The sequence below is a fragment of the Chaetura pelagica genome, unplaced genomic scaffold (assembly GCF_000747805.2).
Source record: "Chaetura pelagica isolate M959 unplaced genomic scaffold, ChaPel_1.0 scaffold150, whole genome shotgun sequence".
NCBI lineage: Eukaryota > Metazoa > Chordata > Aves > Apodiformes > Apodidae > Chaetura > Chaetura pelagica.
Genome location: NW_009952052.1, coordinates 2,018,881 through 2,034,412, shown reverse-complemented (window position 1 = coordinate 2,034,412; position 15,532 = coordinate 2,018,881). Strand labels below are relative to the sequence as shown.

The 15,532-nt window shown below is 38.2% G+C and overlaps 1 protein-coding gene across 1 annotated transcript in view; it reads right to left on the bottom strand.

Moving 5' to 3' along the window:
• SMAP1 (small ArfGAP 1) overlaps positions 1 to 15,532 on the bottom strand; it is a 73,699-nt gene that overhangs the window by 11,008 nt on the left and 47,159 nt on the right. The window contains exon 7 of the mRNA XM_010003482.1: positions 6,397 to 6,481. Coding sequence (XP_010001784.1) covers positions 6,397 to 6,481 — 85 coding nt within the window. The remainder of the gene's footprint in view (positions 1 to 6,396; positions 6,482 to 15,532) is intronic.

Sequence of the window (15,532 nt, the reverse complement as noted above, 5' to 3'; positions counted from 1 at the left end):
AATGGCCATAGGAATGGCTTGGCAATATTGGATCTTCTATGCTGAGTAAACAGTGAGTGGCTTGAACGATGATCATAGGAGTGAAGTAGCCACCTCAGCCGATTTTATTACTATGTTGAGATTCATTGAGGATGATTGCTGTTCCAGCAACTCTGAAAAACGAAGTCACAAACTCACCTATAATTATGACAAAACCAGTTATATCTTAGCACAAGGGTCTCCTCCTTCCCTTATTTCTTTTCTGATGAATGCAAGTCAGTGGACAGCAAAATGACCACACAGATAATCTGCTCCACCATTCCACCCACACCAGTGCTCTAAGATGTGTGCAAATAAATACACTGGCAAGTTAAGGAACAAGCTTCTTTTGAATTCATGCTGCAAACAGGCAGCTCCAAAACCATCTCCCTAAAGGTTCACTGTTTCAGATAAATTTAGGAATGAACTGTGCATAATTTTAATGCAAAAGGATTGTCTGGAATTAATATTTTAATGTTCTCATTTTCTCAGTGAGTCACATGTATTAAAAAATAATTCTCATCATATTCCAGTGTGGTTCAGTTTCCCTGAATGTAAAAAACTTCAACATAGAAGATGGAAAATTTAAATGTAATAATTTACTAAAACAAGCATTTTGCATATTTGCAACATTCATGAGAGAACACATCTTCAAGAACACCGTATTTTTCAAGTATTTAAAATGCTGCTTAGAAATGAATACTGTGAAAATCCAGGGTTTTGCTACATCACTTCTGTAAGTGTAGTTATTTGGCAGTGTACATACCTTTTACCTCTTACTGAATTTTACATTTAAAATAAGTATCTCCCCATCAGTATCAGAGCAGAAACCAGATATTTTGAATTACTGTTTACCACGCAGCTTTAAGCCTGTATGAATACTATTAACAGATGATCCTGTCTTACTGATTTCTCAAAAATGTAGTACTTGAAACATTTATATCTACTAGAAACCAACTTGAAAAACACTTCACCCGCAATGAAACCAAAAGGTCCCATAAAGAACTGCATTTCAGAATACAGAAAAAACGTGTTTGCAGTCTAGTTCATTACCTGTAGCAAAATTACCATCTTCATTTATATATATATATACACACATACATATGCATGAAGGCATACGCAGACTTTTATTTCAAAATAATAGTTCACACTTCTCATATAGAGAATAGGGATATTCCCAACTTCAACACACTAAACCATGGTTTAGGAAGCACCTCCTCCTTTCATCCTAATTTTAAAATATATGTGCTGTATAAGAAAGATAGTCCAATGGAGTTCTGATTTACTCTAAGTATATTACTTTTTATTTAACTTGGGCTGCCTACCATTCCAAACTGATTAGAAGAGGTGGTTGTGTTGAGTTGCTGTGGCTCAGTTTTGGTAGCAGGGGAGGGGCCCTGGGGGTGGCTCCTGTGAGAAGCTGCTGAAAGTTCCACCTGCTCCAAAAATCTGGCCACACCTCTGGCTAAGGCTGAGCCATCAGAGAGACAAGGGATGTGCCTCCGTGATTAACATCTTCAAGAAGGGGAAACAAACCCCTCAGGGCAGAGGAGAGAGGGAAGTGAGAGCAACACCATTAATCCTTGGTATATTGATTTGTGCCAACAGTAAGAGTGACCAGCAAAAGTGTCAAAGGGACAGCAAGGAAAGGAAACACCAAGAAAGAAGATCCACTCTTGTAGTTTACATTATGCTTTTGAAACTAATTTTCTACAGGGGAAAACTATTTATAAGAACTTTGTTACTAAGCTGCCATGCATTTTTTTATATATAAGCATTTATGACAGCCATTCCAAGACTTGCAATAGAGGGAGAATATGCACATGATTACTTATTACACTGTATTACTAGAAAGGCAGAACTGAGATAAATAGTTCAATACTTTAAACAAAATGTGGGGCAAAAATAGAAACAAGGCTCATCTGTCTGAATTCATTGTGGAGTTATTTACTGCATCGATAAAGTTTTATTTACTGCTAAAACCTCAGCAGAAGTGAAAAAGCATTCATAGGAAGGTCATTTCTATATAATACTTAATGGTATAAAATGTGAAAAGCCAGAAAACTAAAAATGCTGTTTGCCTGAAGTAATTCTACATGTATCCTTTTCAAGTAGATACATTGCTTATCTAAGCACACATGTAACACAGCATCAACACCATTAAGCCTTAGCATGCTTACAAGGCTCAAGCACTGTGCCTATGCAAACCCCACTAGGTTCAACAAGAACAAGTGCAAGGTCCTGCACATGGGTCAGGGCAAATCCTGGTCTCAATATAGGTTGGGGGATGAAGGGATTGAGAGCAGCTCTGAGGAGAAGGGCTTGGGGGTGGATGAAAAGACATGATTGTATGACTCTATGAATGTGCACTTGCAGCCCAGAGGACCAATCGTGTCCTGGGCTGCATCAGAAGCAGCTTGACCAGCAGGTCAGGGGAGGTGATTCTTCCCTTCCACTCAGCTCTTGTGAGACCTCACCTGAAATACTGTGTCCAGCAAAGGAAAGATGGACCTCATGGAGCACAATCTGCAGGCTGGAGCACCTTCCTGTGAAGACAGCCTGGAGAAGAGTCCATAGAGACCTTATAGCAGCCTCCCAATACTTAAAGGGGGCTTATAAGAAAGATGGGGACAAACTTTTTAGCAGGGCCTGCAGTGACAGGAAATGGGGTAATGGTTTTAAGTTAAGAGAGGGTAGATTTAGGCTCGATATAAGGAAGAAATTCTTTCCTGTGAGAGTGCTGAGACAGGGAGGACAGGTTGCCCAGAGAGCTAGTAGATGCTTTATCCCTGGAAACATTCAGGGTCAGGTTTGCTGGGGCCTGATGTAGTTGAAGATGTCTCTGCTCCCTGCAGGGAAGGCTGGACTAGAATAACCTTTAAAGGTCCCTTCCCAGCCAAAGTATTCTATGAAACTATAAGTCTATTATCTATATATGCATATATGATACTTATGTATTATGTACTTAAGCTGTTCTGTTTAGGACTAACCGTGCTGCTCTGGCACTGACCAACAGTACTGACAAAAATGCATTTCCCAGTTATGCAAGATTCAGCTACTTTTCATACCATGATGAAGCTCAAAACTTCACAGTGTTCCTTCAGATAATATTTTTCCCACACAAGCAGATAAGCAGCTTTTAGCATATCATACTTTACCTCCAAGCATGCTGGATAAGTGCCCCACACTTCAGTTAACAACAATAACATAGTACATCTGTTTTCTTGTCATTCACTGTAACTTACTGCAATGGTTATTCCAGAATGTGCAACCGTCATTTTAGGAAGGACACATCTAAACACAGTAAATGATGCAGAATATATAAAGTGGTCTTTCCTTCTTTCTGATAATTCTGTAAGGTAATATACTTTGAAAATATTAATTTTTCTTTTTTTTGTATGTTGGAGTAATTTCTAAGTAATATACTTGGCAAACAGATCCAAAATTGCCTGGGTAAGATTCCAAGCAAAGATTCCCACTATTGTACATAGTTATCATATATTTTTTTACAAGTATTTTAAAAAATTCTATTTACACCAGCTGGGTGTAAGTGGAGAGATCTACCTTTTTAACACAAAACTCCAAAAAGGAGCACAAAGTTAATACCAGAAATACCAAAGTACAGCACTGCCAAAGACTCAGGTGCTGAAGAACTCTGTTCTACACGTTGTGGCTTTCAAACTGAAAAATGTTTCCAGTACTTCTCCTATTAAAAATCAATGTTATAAAATTCCATATTATTGATTTTAGCATCAATTTTCAGTCCCTGCAGGTTCAATAGGTCACTCTTCCAGTGTTGACAAGATCCAAATAATTTTAGAGATCACTAAAAAAGCAGCTTCAGTTTTAACTTACAGACACAGCCTGTGATTTCTCACAGCTTGGGAAAAGAGAAGGAATTTGGGGTGTCACAGCAAGAACACTAACACTATTGCCTGTGGACAACATAGAATGTTATAGCAAGTACTTGTCCATTTCCCCAGCTTTCTGCATGTGGAGTTCTGAACAAAAACCTTCTCTGAATCAAAATGCCAAGAGCCATGAATGTTGTTGGATTATTAAAAACTGAATATCCAAACCGCATCTCAATAATAAATGCGTTGAATACGAATTCAAAGGACCGTATGAATCTATTTTAAAAGGCTCAGAAGAAACACAAACATGATAGTTCAGTGACTGAGGATATTACGCCTCTTCTGGTATTACAAGATTTGAAAATACAATTTGCCTAGGCATATTTTCTTGAGAAATTTGCCATTTGTAAATTAAAACAAAAAAACAATATAATTTTTAGAAAATTGTCTTATCTACCTATAGTTTTCACTGGGTAAGTCTTGTCTCACAAGATGCTTACCCAAATTAAGATAAAAAGGGCAATGACCCCACAGTTTAACCTCATACCCAAAGCCAGCACTAAGGCTTGCTTGAGAAGCTTTGCAAGAAGCCAGGCTGCTTTGAAAGCCAAAATTATTCTAGCAAGACTTGTGATCTATTAAAATTACTTAGTCTGCTATCACAAGTGATTCTGATCTGCCCTAGTAAAACCTGCTACTGTTCTTCACTTGCAGAAATGAAGTCCTATGAGAATGAATTCTCACTAGAAACATGTCCACTCAGTATGAAAAATAAGCTATGCAATCATATTAATTGTAATGCTGTTTGATATGTCGTATCAAACATCTTAATCAGCAGTAAGCCACTGCAGCAACAAAGGCAAATGGGATTCTGGGCTATATCCACAGGGGCATCACTAGTTAAGATAGAGATGTGATCATCCCACTCTACTCAGTGTTAGTTTGGCCACACCAGGAGTCTGTGCCCAGCTGTGGTCCTCACAATTTAAGAGAGACCCAGACAGACTGGACAGGGTGCAAAGGAGGGCCATGAAGATAGTTGAAGGGCTGCAGAACCTGCCCTGTGAGGAAAGACTGAAGGAGTTGGGCTCTTTCTCCCAAGAGAACAGAAGACTTAAGGTGGGATCTCACCCCAGTATGCCAGTACTTCAAGGGTAGCTACAAAGGGGACAAAGGCTCTCTCTTCACAAGGTGCCACATAGAGAAGACAAGGGGCAACAGAGAGGTTTCATCTCAACATAAGGAATTCTTTACAGTGAGAACAATTACTTGAACAACCTCCCCATGGATGCGGTAGAGTCCTCATCACTGGAAGGGGACAATCAAGACACAAAAGGACAGGATGCTAGATAATTTAATCTAGGCTCCCCCACCCATGGGTTGGACCAGAAGGTCTTTGAGGTCCCCTCCAGCCTGGGCTATTCTATGTTTCTATAACATACTGGGTTGAAGTGATCCTTCTCTTAATATTATCTGAACTAGTCTACTTCAGACATTAATTAAAAGACAACTCTCCAAATGAAATATGCCTTATACCATCATTAACACATATCTCATTTGCAGCTCACTGGATTCCAAGTACTACTAGCTTATTACACTGCCTTTCAATTTGTTATTTGAAAGATCTTTAAACACACCCTCCTCCTCTAAAATTACGGAGTTTTGACATACAAATTATAAACCTTGCCCTTTGTATATCTCACTGAAGAAGCACAGCTGTTGAACACCAATTATAATACCCTTTCTATTGCATATTACATTTCAAGTCAGTCTATGTAATACAAGTTCATTATTCTATTATAAAACAGCATTACCAAGATCCTTTTCAAATCATGACTAAAAAGATACAGAAGCCTAGCAATCTCAAAACTACATATTGATTAAGTTCTAGTTCTTAAATTAGGTTGTTGATCTGCTAAAGGAAAATAAAGGAGAACGAGCTTTCCATCAAATTCTAAATTACTTCTCATTTTAATAGGTTCATTCTACATCTGTAATCTAACTTATGCTCTATTAATTAAAATTTGCTTCCCTATGGTAGCAGATTACTTGGAATGACATATGTACCACAACACACACTGGTACAAAAATAGTATTTTATAGCCAGTCTACCTTCAGGGGGAAAATAATATACATTTTGTAAGATAGTGTGAATTCTAAAACAGAGAGGACGTTTACTGTTTTATTGTAACATTATTCATACCTTAAAACCAAAAATCGAAAAACAACAAAACATTTTTCTTCTAAGCCAAGTTTTTAGACACAATCCACAAGCCCTTTGAAGATCACTTTGGTAGCTTCCCCTTCCCATAGGAGCTCATTACCGTCCTTAGCAAAACACAAGTATTGATATACCCAGATCCCTATGGCATTCTCCTTTACAATTTCAAATTCATAGACTCAATCTTATGGTTTTCAAATTCAGCTAATTATCAGTAAACACAGAGAAAACAGAAGTATATCTATTAAAATATAAAATACTATCTGTGCTTGATTAAAAACCAGGTAATTATGTATGGCTTACCAAGTCCTAAAAGGTCAATAGTGGGTTCTGATGACTTTTTCGGACTTGCTTTAGCTTCTGCCTGCTGATCCTCCTTCTTCTGTGGCTTTGAAGGAAAAAAAAAGGAACACAAATAACCTTTCTGAAAAAGATATAGTGCTTTAAAAATTCTCATTAAAGATGCTGCTCCAGTATGAGCAGTAAAAACAATTTTCTATATTTATCATAATTAATGTGATTTGTAATGAAATAAAATTGTCATTATGGTCATAAGGGATGTGGCAAATGACTGTAAAAAATTATCCTTATACCTTCACTGGTAGGTAATCAATTTTTAAATAAATCTATGTTCCAGCATAGGTTAAAAATAAGATGAAATCTTAAACTGAACCACTGTGTATTGTGAACTAGGCAAAAAGCTCTCTATAATTTGATTTATCAACTAATTTCAGCATCCAAGTTAAACAATTCTGCAGCATTAAAAAGAAAAATCTTCAAGTATTTAAAAGGTTAAATTTAAAAAGTAGAGGCAGACTATTGACATTATTTAGCCTCCTGGAAAGAGCACCTGCAGACATGCAGACTAAAAATAAGATGAAATCTTAAACTGAACCACTGTGTATTGTGAACTAGGCAAAAAGCTCTCTATAATTTGATTTATCAACTAATTTCAGCATCCAAGTTAAACAATTCTGCAGCATTAAAAAGAAAAATCTTCAAGTATTTAAAAGGTTAAATTTAAAAAGTAGAGGCAGACTATTGACATTATTTAGCCTCCTGGAAAGAGCACCTGCAGAACATGCAGACTTTACAGATGCTAAGCACCAATGGACACAACTTGTACTAATGACCTTTTCCTTTTTAAACCTGAAGGCACACAGCAGCATTCTTCACCTCTGGAAAAGAGAACTCCCAGTCTTTTCTTTCCTTAGAGACTTCAAAATGTAAGATGGTATTGATAGTAAGTTTGATTATGAAAATGACTTCATAAATCTGTTTATAGTTCTTCTCATACCAATATCAGGCTGATCACCCAAATCCATCACAACATCAATTTTTAAAATGAACACAAACTGCCTTATAGCAGTGACATGATGAACGCATCTCTTGCATGCACTTACTCCATCCCCATCACAAAACTATGAACTGGATTAGTTGACCAATGAGTACAGCCCTTAACTAGACCAGATTTCTGAGTACCAGTGGTAGAGTGCTGCCAGGCTGGGCTAATACAAACAGAACCTGCTTCAATCCTATCATTATCACTCCCATTACTCAGCTTTGACAGAGTCATTGAAGCTACTCATGTTGCTAAAGCCATTAAATCTTAGTATTAGTATTAGGAGAACTTTATAGTTCAAAACATGGATACAAAGTTCTGTTTATTTCAGTAATCCTTTATTTTCCTCTCTGCAAACTGGAGATAAAGAGTGACAAGCCTGGTGTTTGTAAAGAGCAGTGAGAAAACTCAAGACTATTCAAACCAAACTACAGCCCAAGTGAACAGACGCTCATCATACTGACACTCCTCTTACCTGAGCAGGCCCCCACTAAAAACCTCCAGGAAAGAGGTGCAACGAACTGAACTCCATTTCTGCAGCTACAGGGAACAGGTATTTTCGCATTCAAACAGATCCTTGCTAACCTCTCACAGAAATACTTGCTTCCCCTTGCCAAAAATCCTTATGTTGACTTTACACAGCATGTTCAAGACCAGAATTATTTGGGAAACCACCTGCTAGAAAAATTTTCTATGGATTCCCTGATTCTATATTGTATTAAAATTTTCGTCTTTGAGTATGTGATCTGAAAAACCACACACTGATTCCAAATGCTACTCAACACTGCAGAGAAAAAAAATCTCTTATTTTTGGTATGAGAAAAAAGGATAGGTTTTGAAACTAAATTGTTGCATAAAATATTTTTTTTTTTTAAGTGACCATTCAACATAAAGTTTTCTACAACTGACCATAGCTCAGCAAGTATGCCATAAAAGTTAATTTATCATTATGAACATCCATCAGAATTAAGAGTATTTCAGAATAGAATTTATCATAAAAATCTGTATATCTGGCTCTTCTCCAACTCTGTAAGGAACACCACGGCTCACAGAAGCTGTGAAAAGAAGCATTTCTGACACGTTGCTTGATTTCATGAAACTGACTTATTTTTTTTTGCCTAACAGCAAAGAATACAGGATGGATAATCCACTTAGGGCCTCTGCTTTGTCAAATGACCATTTTCAATAATTATTTTCAATATTTATTCAATTCATATTTCTGGTTCATCACTCTCTAAATAAGGCAATGAAGATAAAAGGTATAAAGTTATGAATTTCTATAGAAACAAGATGCTTTAAGATACTCTTTTCCAACACCATTACTGTATTTCTTGATTTGCAGTTTCTTTCCCATTTTGCTCCCTTGCCAGTATGTAAACTAATATGCTTTAAGGTTAGTTACTTTAAGAAAGATTGAAAAGTTATTTTCAAGCTTGATAGTACAGCAAATATTTCTAGACATTAAAACTGCATTCATTTCCTTGACAGAGATCTTTGTTCTTAAAGCACTATTCAGCTGCTTTACAGCTACAGTTTTCAGCAGCATGCCAATCCTTCATTCTCTGAAAAGAAAAAAGGCTATTAGCCACCCACAATTTACCAATACTTCATTGATACAATATCAGTCACACGAAGCAACATCCAGCAGCTATCTGGAATAAAAACAACCAACCAACCTTCCTCTTACTCTTAATTTTACCTGCAATACTATGTTGCTCGCTCCATTTTCTCACCATAACAAACATCAGTTGCTGAAATTTCCTATCCTCCTGTCTAAGACTTCAAACAATTATAAAATTTGGTATGGCTTCACTTCTGGTTAAGATGTTGCATGCCACATAGGAGGATTTTTGTGCAAATTTAGAAGACACTTGGTATTTAAGGTCTGTCATGATTCAGAGATGGACAGTGACTTCTCCAAAGTCACCTACACTTAGGCATACATTAAGAGAGGCTGGCACTAATCAGATCAGTTAGAACAAGAGACTTGCACACACACAATTATTCTTAATTTAAGAATACCTAAGCAACCCCCCCCTTAACCACACTATTTTTCAGGTCAGCCTTGTCCTCTCTTTGGACTCATGCATCTTGGGCTACCTGATTGTCCTGAGATATACCTGAAGAAGGTAAAATGAAAAGCAATGCCTTACAAAAGCATTCTGTAGTAGAGATCATGCCATATTTCTGGGTGACCTCCAGAGGTCCCTGCCAGACTATATAATTCTGGCACAAACAAGATGTTGAAACTTTCAGAAAAGAATGAAAGGGGAAGTCACGCTGGGAGCCGCTGGAAAATTGTATTCCAAATCCTAAACACAAATTGTGATGCTTTATTTCTTCTGAGTAGTTTTGCTCCAACAGGACTCATACATGACTGAGCTTTATGTGGTGAGAGGCCTTTTGAGATGTTAAAGCTAAATATGGTGCACAGTGAGCACAGAAGTGTGCAACAGGCAAAAACTGCATGGGAAGGCAGAGACATTTGTTAATGTTTAATTTGGTGTTTTGCTTTATCTAAAAAGTGCCATATTTTGTAGTGGTGAAACATAGCATGACAAATACTTGGGAATCCTGCTGCAGCAGGATCATCTCAGTTTCTATTCCTAATCTGTATGACTCCCACAGCAATTATTTTTAAGTATTGACACCAGTACTAGATAAATAGCACTATTATTTGTTGAGTCCTTTGGAAAAAGGCTGCTTAAAAGAGAAAACTAAGCAGCATGAAATAAAAATAGCATTTAAAAACTGCTATGAGAAAGCCAAGTTGAAGGGAACAGGTATACAATTTTGTGCATTTATTTTCAAGTGGAGCCTTCAAGATTACTGGGGCTAGTTCCTACAACATGCAACACTGGCTTAGCAACTTCCATGGTTTTGTTAAATTGTGTGATTACAGCAATTCCTTGATACATTTACTTCAGGTCACATATTAACAGCTTCTCATTCAAAATAATCTTTGCGCTAGAATCACAGAATCATTTGAGTTGAAAGGGACCTTAAGCATAATCTAGTTCCAAACCCCCTGCCATGGGAAGGGATATATTGAACTAGATGAGGCTGCTCAAATCCCCATCCAACCTGGCCTTGAACACTTCCAGGGAGGGGGCACCCACAGCTCCTCTGAGCAACGTATTCCAGGGTCCCACCACATTCACAGTTAATAATTTCTTCTTAATATCTAATCTAAATCTACCTTCTTTTTGCTTAAAACAGTTCCCTCTTGTCCTATCACTACAAGCCCTCGTAAAAAGTCCCTCCCCAGCTTTCCTGTAGCCCCTTCAGATGCTGGAAGGCCACTATGAGGTCCCCCCTAGAGGCTTCTCTTCTCCAGGCTGAACAACCCCAACTCTTTCAGCCTGTCCTCACAGGAGAGGTCCTTCAGCCCTCCGATCATCTTCGTGGCCCTTCTCTGGACTCATTCCAGGAGCTCCATGTCATTCTTATGTTGGGGACTCCAGAACTTAACACAATAGCCCAGGTGGAGTCTCACAAGAGCAGAGGGGAAGAATCACCTCCCTTGATGTGCTGGTCACACTTCTTTTGATGCAGCCCAGGACACAACTGGCTTTCTGCTCTGGTACTAGTACATTCTTCTGAAACACTGTCCCTGCAAACAGCAAAGCATGAAAGCATCTTTGATATGCAAGCCTTACATTTCCATTTTGCACAGTTGTGACCAACAGCCACTACACTATATTTCAAGATTGCTCTCATTTTGGACTATGTATTGCAACAACCTCTGCCTTAAATTATTCTGACAATATTGCAAACAGTTTATTTGCAAATATCATTGAATTAAATTGAGGTCAGAATGACCTTCAAGTCAAGGGGGGGGGTGATCCTTCCCCTCTACTCAGGACTGTTAAGGCTACATCTAGAATGTTATAATCGAATTCTGGGCTACCCAGTAGAAGAGAAACACTGACTTACTGGTGGAAACTCAACAACAGGCCACAAAGATGATTAAAGCACTGGAGCTTGTCTCATATGGCTGAGATCTAGTACTGTTCAGCTTGGTGAAGAGAAGGCTCAGTGAAGTCACATCAATGTATATGGTGCATACGATGTATACAGAGGTACTTGAACACCTCTCCTATGAAGAAAGGCTGAGAGAACTGGGGCTGTTCTGTCTTGAGAAGAGAAGGCTGAGAGGGGATCTTACTAATGTAACTAAACATCTGAGGGGTGGGTGTCAAGAGGAAGGGGCCAGTCTCTTTTCAGTGGTGCTCAGTAATAGGACAAGGAACAATGGGTATAAGCTAGAGCACAGGAAGTTCCACCTCAACATTAGGGTAATGGAGCACTGGAACAGGCTGCCCAGAGAGGGTGTGGAGTCTCCTTCCCTGGAGACTTTCAAAACCCACCTGAATGTGTTCATGTATGGCCTGCTCTAGGTGATCTTACTTTGGCAGGGAGGTTAGACTAGATGGTCTCTAGAGGTCCCTTCCAACCCCTACCATTCTATGATTCTATGGAGGGATAGTGTGAAGAAGCTGGATCCAGGCTCTTTCCAGTGGTGCCCAGAAGAAGGCAGGGAGCACACACTGAAATACAGGAGGATCCACCTAGACATCAGGAAACACTTTTTCACTGTGCGGGTGACTAAGCACTGGCACAGATTGCCTAAAGATACTTAAAAGCCGTCTGGATGTGGGCTGGACAATTTGCACTGTGACCCCTGCTTAAGCAGGGAGTAGGACAAGATGACCTCCAGAACTCCTTTCCAGCCTCTGCCATTCTGCAATTCTGTGATTCTCAAATGACCAAGTGCACAGAAATTGTCAGCTATTTTATCCACTCTTGGCAGATGTTTTTGCTAAGGCTGAAGGTCCTCCACACTTGCATGTACCCTAACTAATAATCTCTTACTTTTCCCAGTGGAAGGAGCTAAAAGCAATATTGTCTGGACTACTGTAATTTCTCGGGGGCTCATCCAGTTTTGCTGGTGGGATGTCTAATGCATAGAAACACTGTTTCAGGATTGGTTTCCTAGCAAAAACTTTCCTTTATGAGTCATCATGACTTCTTACTGGGTTTTGTCTCGTCTGTATCTGCCATAACCGATTCCTGAAGCCCTGAGAGATTATTTTACTGGCAGCTCTTCAGAGTGCTTCAGCAGCTCAGCATGAGTATCTTCTGCAGGAATTTTATGCAATATTCATACTCCATACTTAATGAAAGGAAACATGGAAATACCATCAAGTTCTACTGCAGGAGAGGTAACAGGTGCTCTCAGGATCCCGACAGGCATGTCATGCTAATAGTATGGGAAGGTGAGTACTTAACAGGAGTCAAGAAAGAATAGTTTTTATTCTGTTGTCTGATCAGAATTTCTATTTTTATTCTTCTGAAAAGACTGTGTGATACACAGGACACTAACAGAAGTGCTACTCCTTCATAGAATAGCTGAATTTTTACTCTGTGAATTGAAGTAGACTAATTCTCAAAATATTAGATAATCATGTGGGTAATGGTTTCCTAAGACCTGTATTGACTGCATTTTATTACAAATATGAAAGATAAACGTATGTGGCTGTGCACTAAAAATTGAGAGTTGCTATCATGGAACCAATTCCCTCAAATTTTCTGCTCTGATTCAATTCTCTACTCAGTATCCAGTGCATTTTATACCCTAGTCAAGTTGCATGTAAATCCTGCCTGCTGTACATTTATAATAAAATTAAAACATACCATGACAACATGACACTAACACTTTATCCATAAGTAGCCTTTAGGTAACAAGATAAACCACCTTTCAGTATCTACAGAGCAAATGTTTAAAAAATAGTTAGGAACTTCCATAACTTTACATCTAGCAAAATTCAGAGCTGAGAAATTATGTCTATAGGTAAGAATAATCTCTTTCCTATTTAAAACAAAAAAAAAAGTGGTAATATAGAAGTGTGTGTTTGGATCCTCACTTAATTTCCAACACTTTCACTGTAAGTCAATTGGCCTGAAACTTGCAGATAGAACTAGGTATCTGCTGGTAATCTGCATATATCTCTACACTATATCTTGGTCAACTTTAATGTTTTGTGCTAAGAAACCATCACAAACAAAATTCAAAAGCAGACAACCGTGGAGATCAGGCCATCTGTAATTTATAACAATTTTATAGCAACCAAGTGCATGAGCCTGCTTTAACAATTTTATGTAATGCAATTTTCTTAAGACTCAAATTGAGCTGATGCCTTTTTTAGTGGAAGCTGTACCAGCCTGTCTGCTTGTAATTCAGAGATACTGGCTATGATGTAATCAATCTTGTTCACTTTCTTACCATTAGGGAACTGTAGGATTAATCACTCATCAATCTTGTGATTTCACCTCTAAGATTCTGAAATATTTTCCATTATGTCAGGTTTGGTAGAAAAAATTGCAAAAATTTCTACCAAAGTTTTATTTTGCTCAAATTCTGACTACATCCTTACAAGATCACTAGACTGTAATTGTAGGAAACTTCCAATTTACCTAAACCACGAAAGTCTTCTATTCCATCATAAAAGAGTAACTTGTAATTCAATGACGTACCTTTAACACTGTATTGCTGTTTTTCGTCTGTTATTCTTTCTTTATTCAATTTTGTGCAACAATAAAAGTTACCTGAGGTTTAATTTGAAAAATAAGGTGAGAACACTAGTTTAGGTAAGCAAAAAAAAAATTGTTCCGACTAGGTCTCAATTTAAAAAACAAAGATCAGTTTTCTACAAATCAATATTATCTTTTATTGAACACTCGCAATGCATTACTCTCAATATGCCACTAATAACATCATTCTAGTTCAATCTAATTTATGTGAAACACTTTTCTTGAGTTAGCTGAAACAAAATAAATCAGCAACTAACAATTACTCTAGGCACACATCAAGTTCTCGGGTCCATTTTACAGATTTGTTTCTCTCTTAAGTGTTACTCTAAATAAAATTTTAGTATATAAGTACGTTTCCTTGACAAGGACAAGAAAAGTGAAATCTCCTTTATATCACATATTTTGCAAATTAATTGCTTGTGTGGGTCTGGATGGGATGGAGTCAAGCTTTATTCACAGCAGTTGCTATGGTTTTGATTTGTGTATAAAACCGTGGTGGTAACACACCAGTATTTTGGCTCTTGCTCAGCAGTTTGCACAGCATCAAGGCTTATTCTTTTTCTCCCACTTTGTCCCCACAGTGAGTAGGATGGGTTGAGTAAGAAGTTAGGAGGGAATATACCCAGACAGCTGGCCTGAAATGAGCAGAGGGATGTCTCATACCACATCATGTTGTGCCTCATGAACACATCCTATCAACATAAGCAATACTGATATAATACTTAAGATAATCCATCAGCCTTTGTTTTGCTAGTTAGAAAAAGCCAACCTTTAAGCATCTCTTGTTTAGTAAATTCAAGGACTAGACACACACATACAGACAGCAATACAACACTATTGTTGGTCCATCTTCATATCCACCTTCTCTTCCCTTTCTCTTATGCTCTACAGACTTTGCCAAGCAGATAAAAGGAGCACATCAGCCAGCTGAATCAACCTATTTAGGGACCTCACCCTACAAATCTCTGTCTTCCCATTGAGGGTCAGTGTACACAAGCTTCGAAGCCCTGAACTTAAGCATTATAGTTTTGCAGTAGAGTCATCTAAAGGTAAACTCCTACTCCCTAGAATGGGTAGCTAGGTTTTCTCCCAGAGACTTAGGAAGTCTGCAGGAGATGGAAGTGTGAAGAACTTTCACCAACACCTGAAGCATAAGCTGCATATTGCAGGCAGTCCAGTGTCAGCCAGGCATTTAATCCAATTTTGTTCTGCCAGCTATTTTTGGAGATACCCATTAAATGAGTAACTCATTCTGCCTCAGAAAAATAGAAAAAATATGGAGAGCATTGCCAAGTCAATCCTCCTCGTTCCTCTGTACAAAGATTACAGCACAGCACACACAGTGCTGTCTACCAAGGCAAGACAAAAAGGAGGGTCAGTACCACATGACTGACAGTCACAAGCCTGTTAAATTCACATTCAAAAGAGGATGCTATGAGATCTATTGCTGGTGTTACTCATGCTCCCTTTTTCTGTGAAACAACAGCTTGCCCTCTCCCTGAC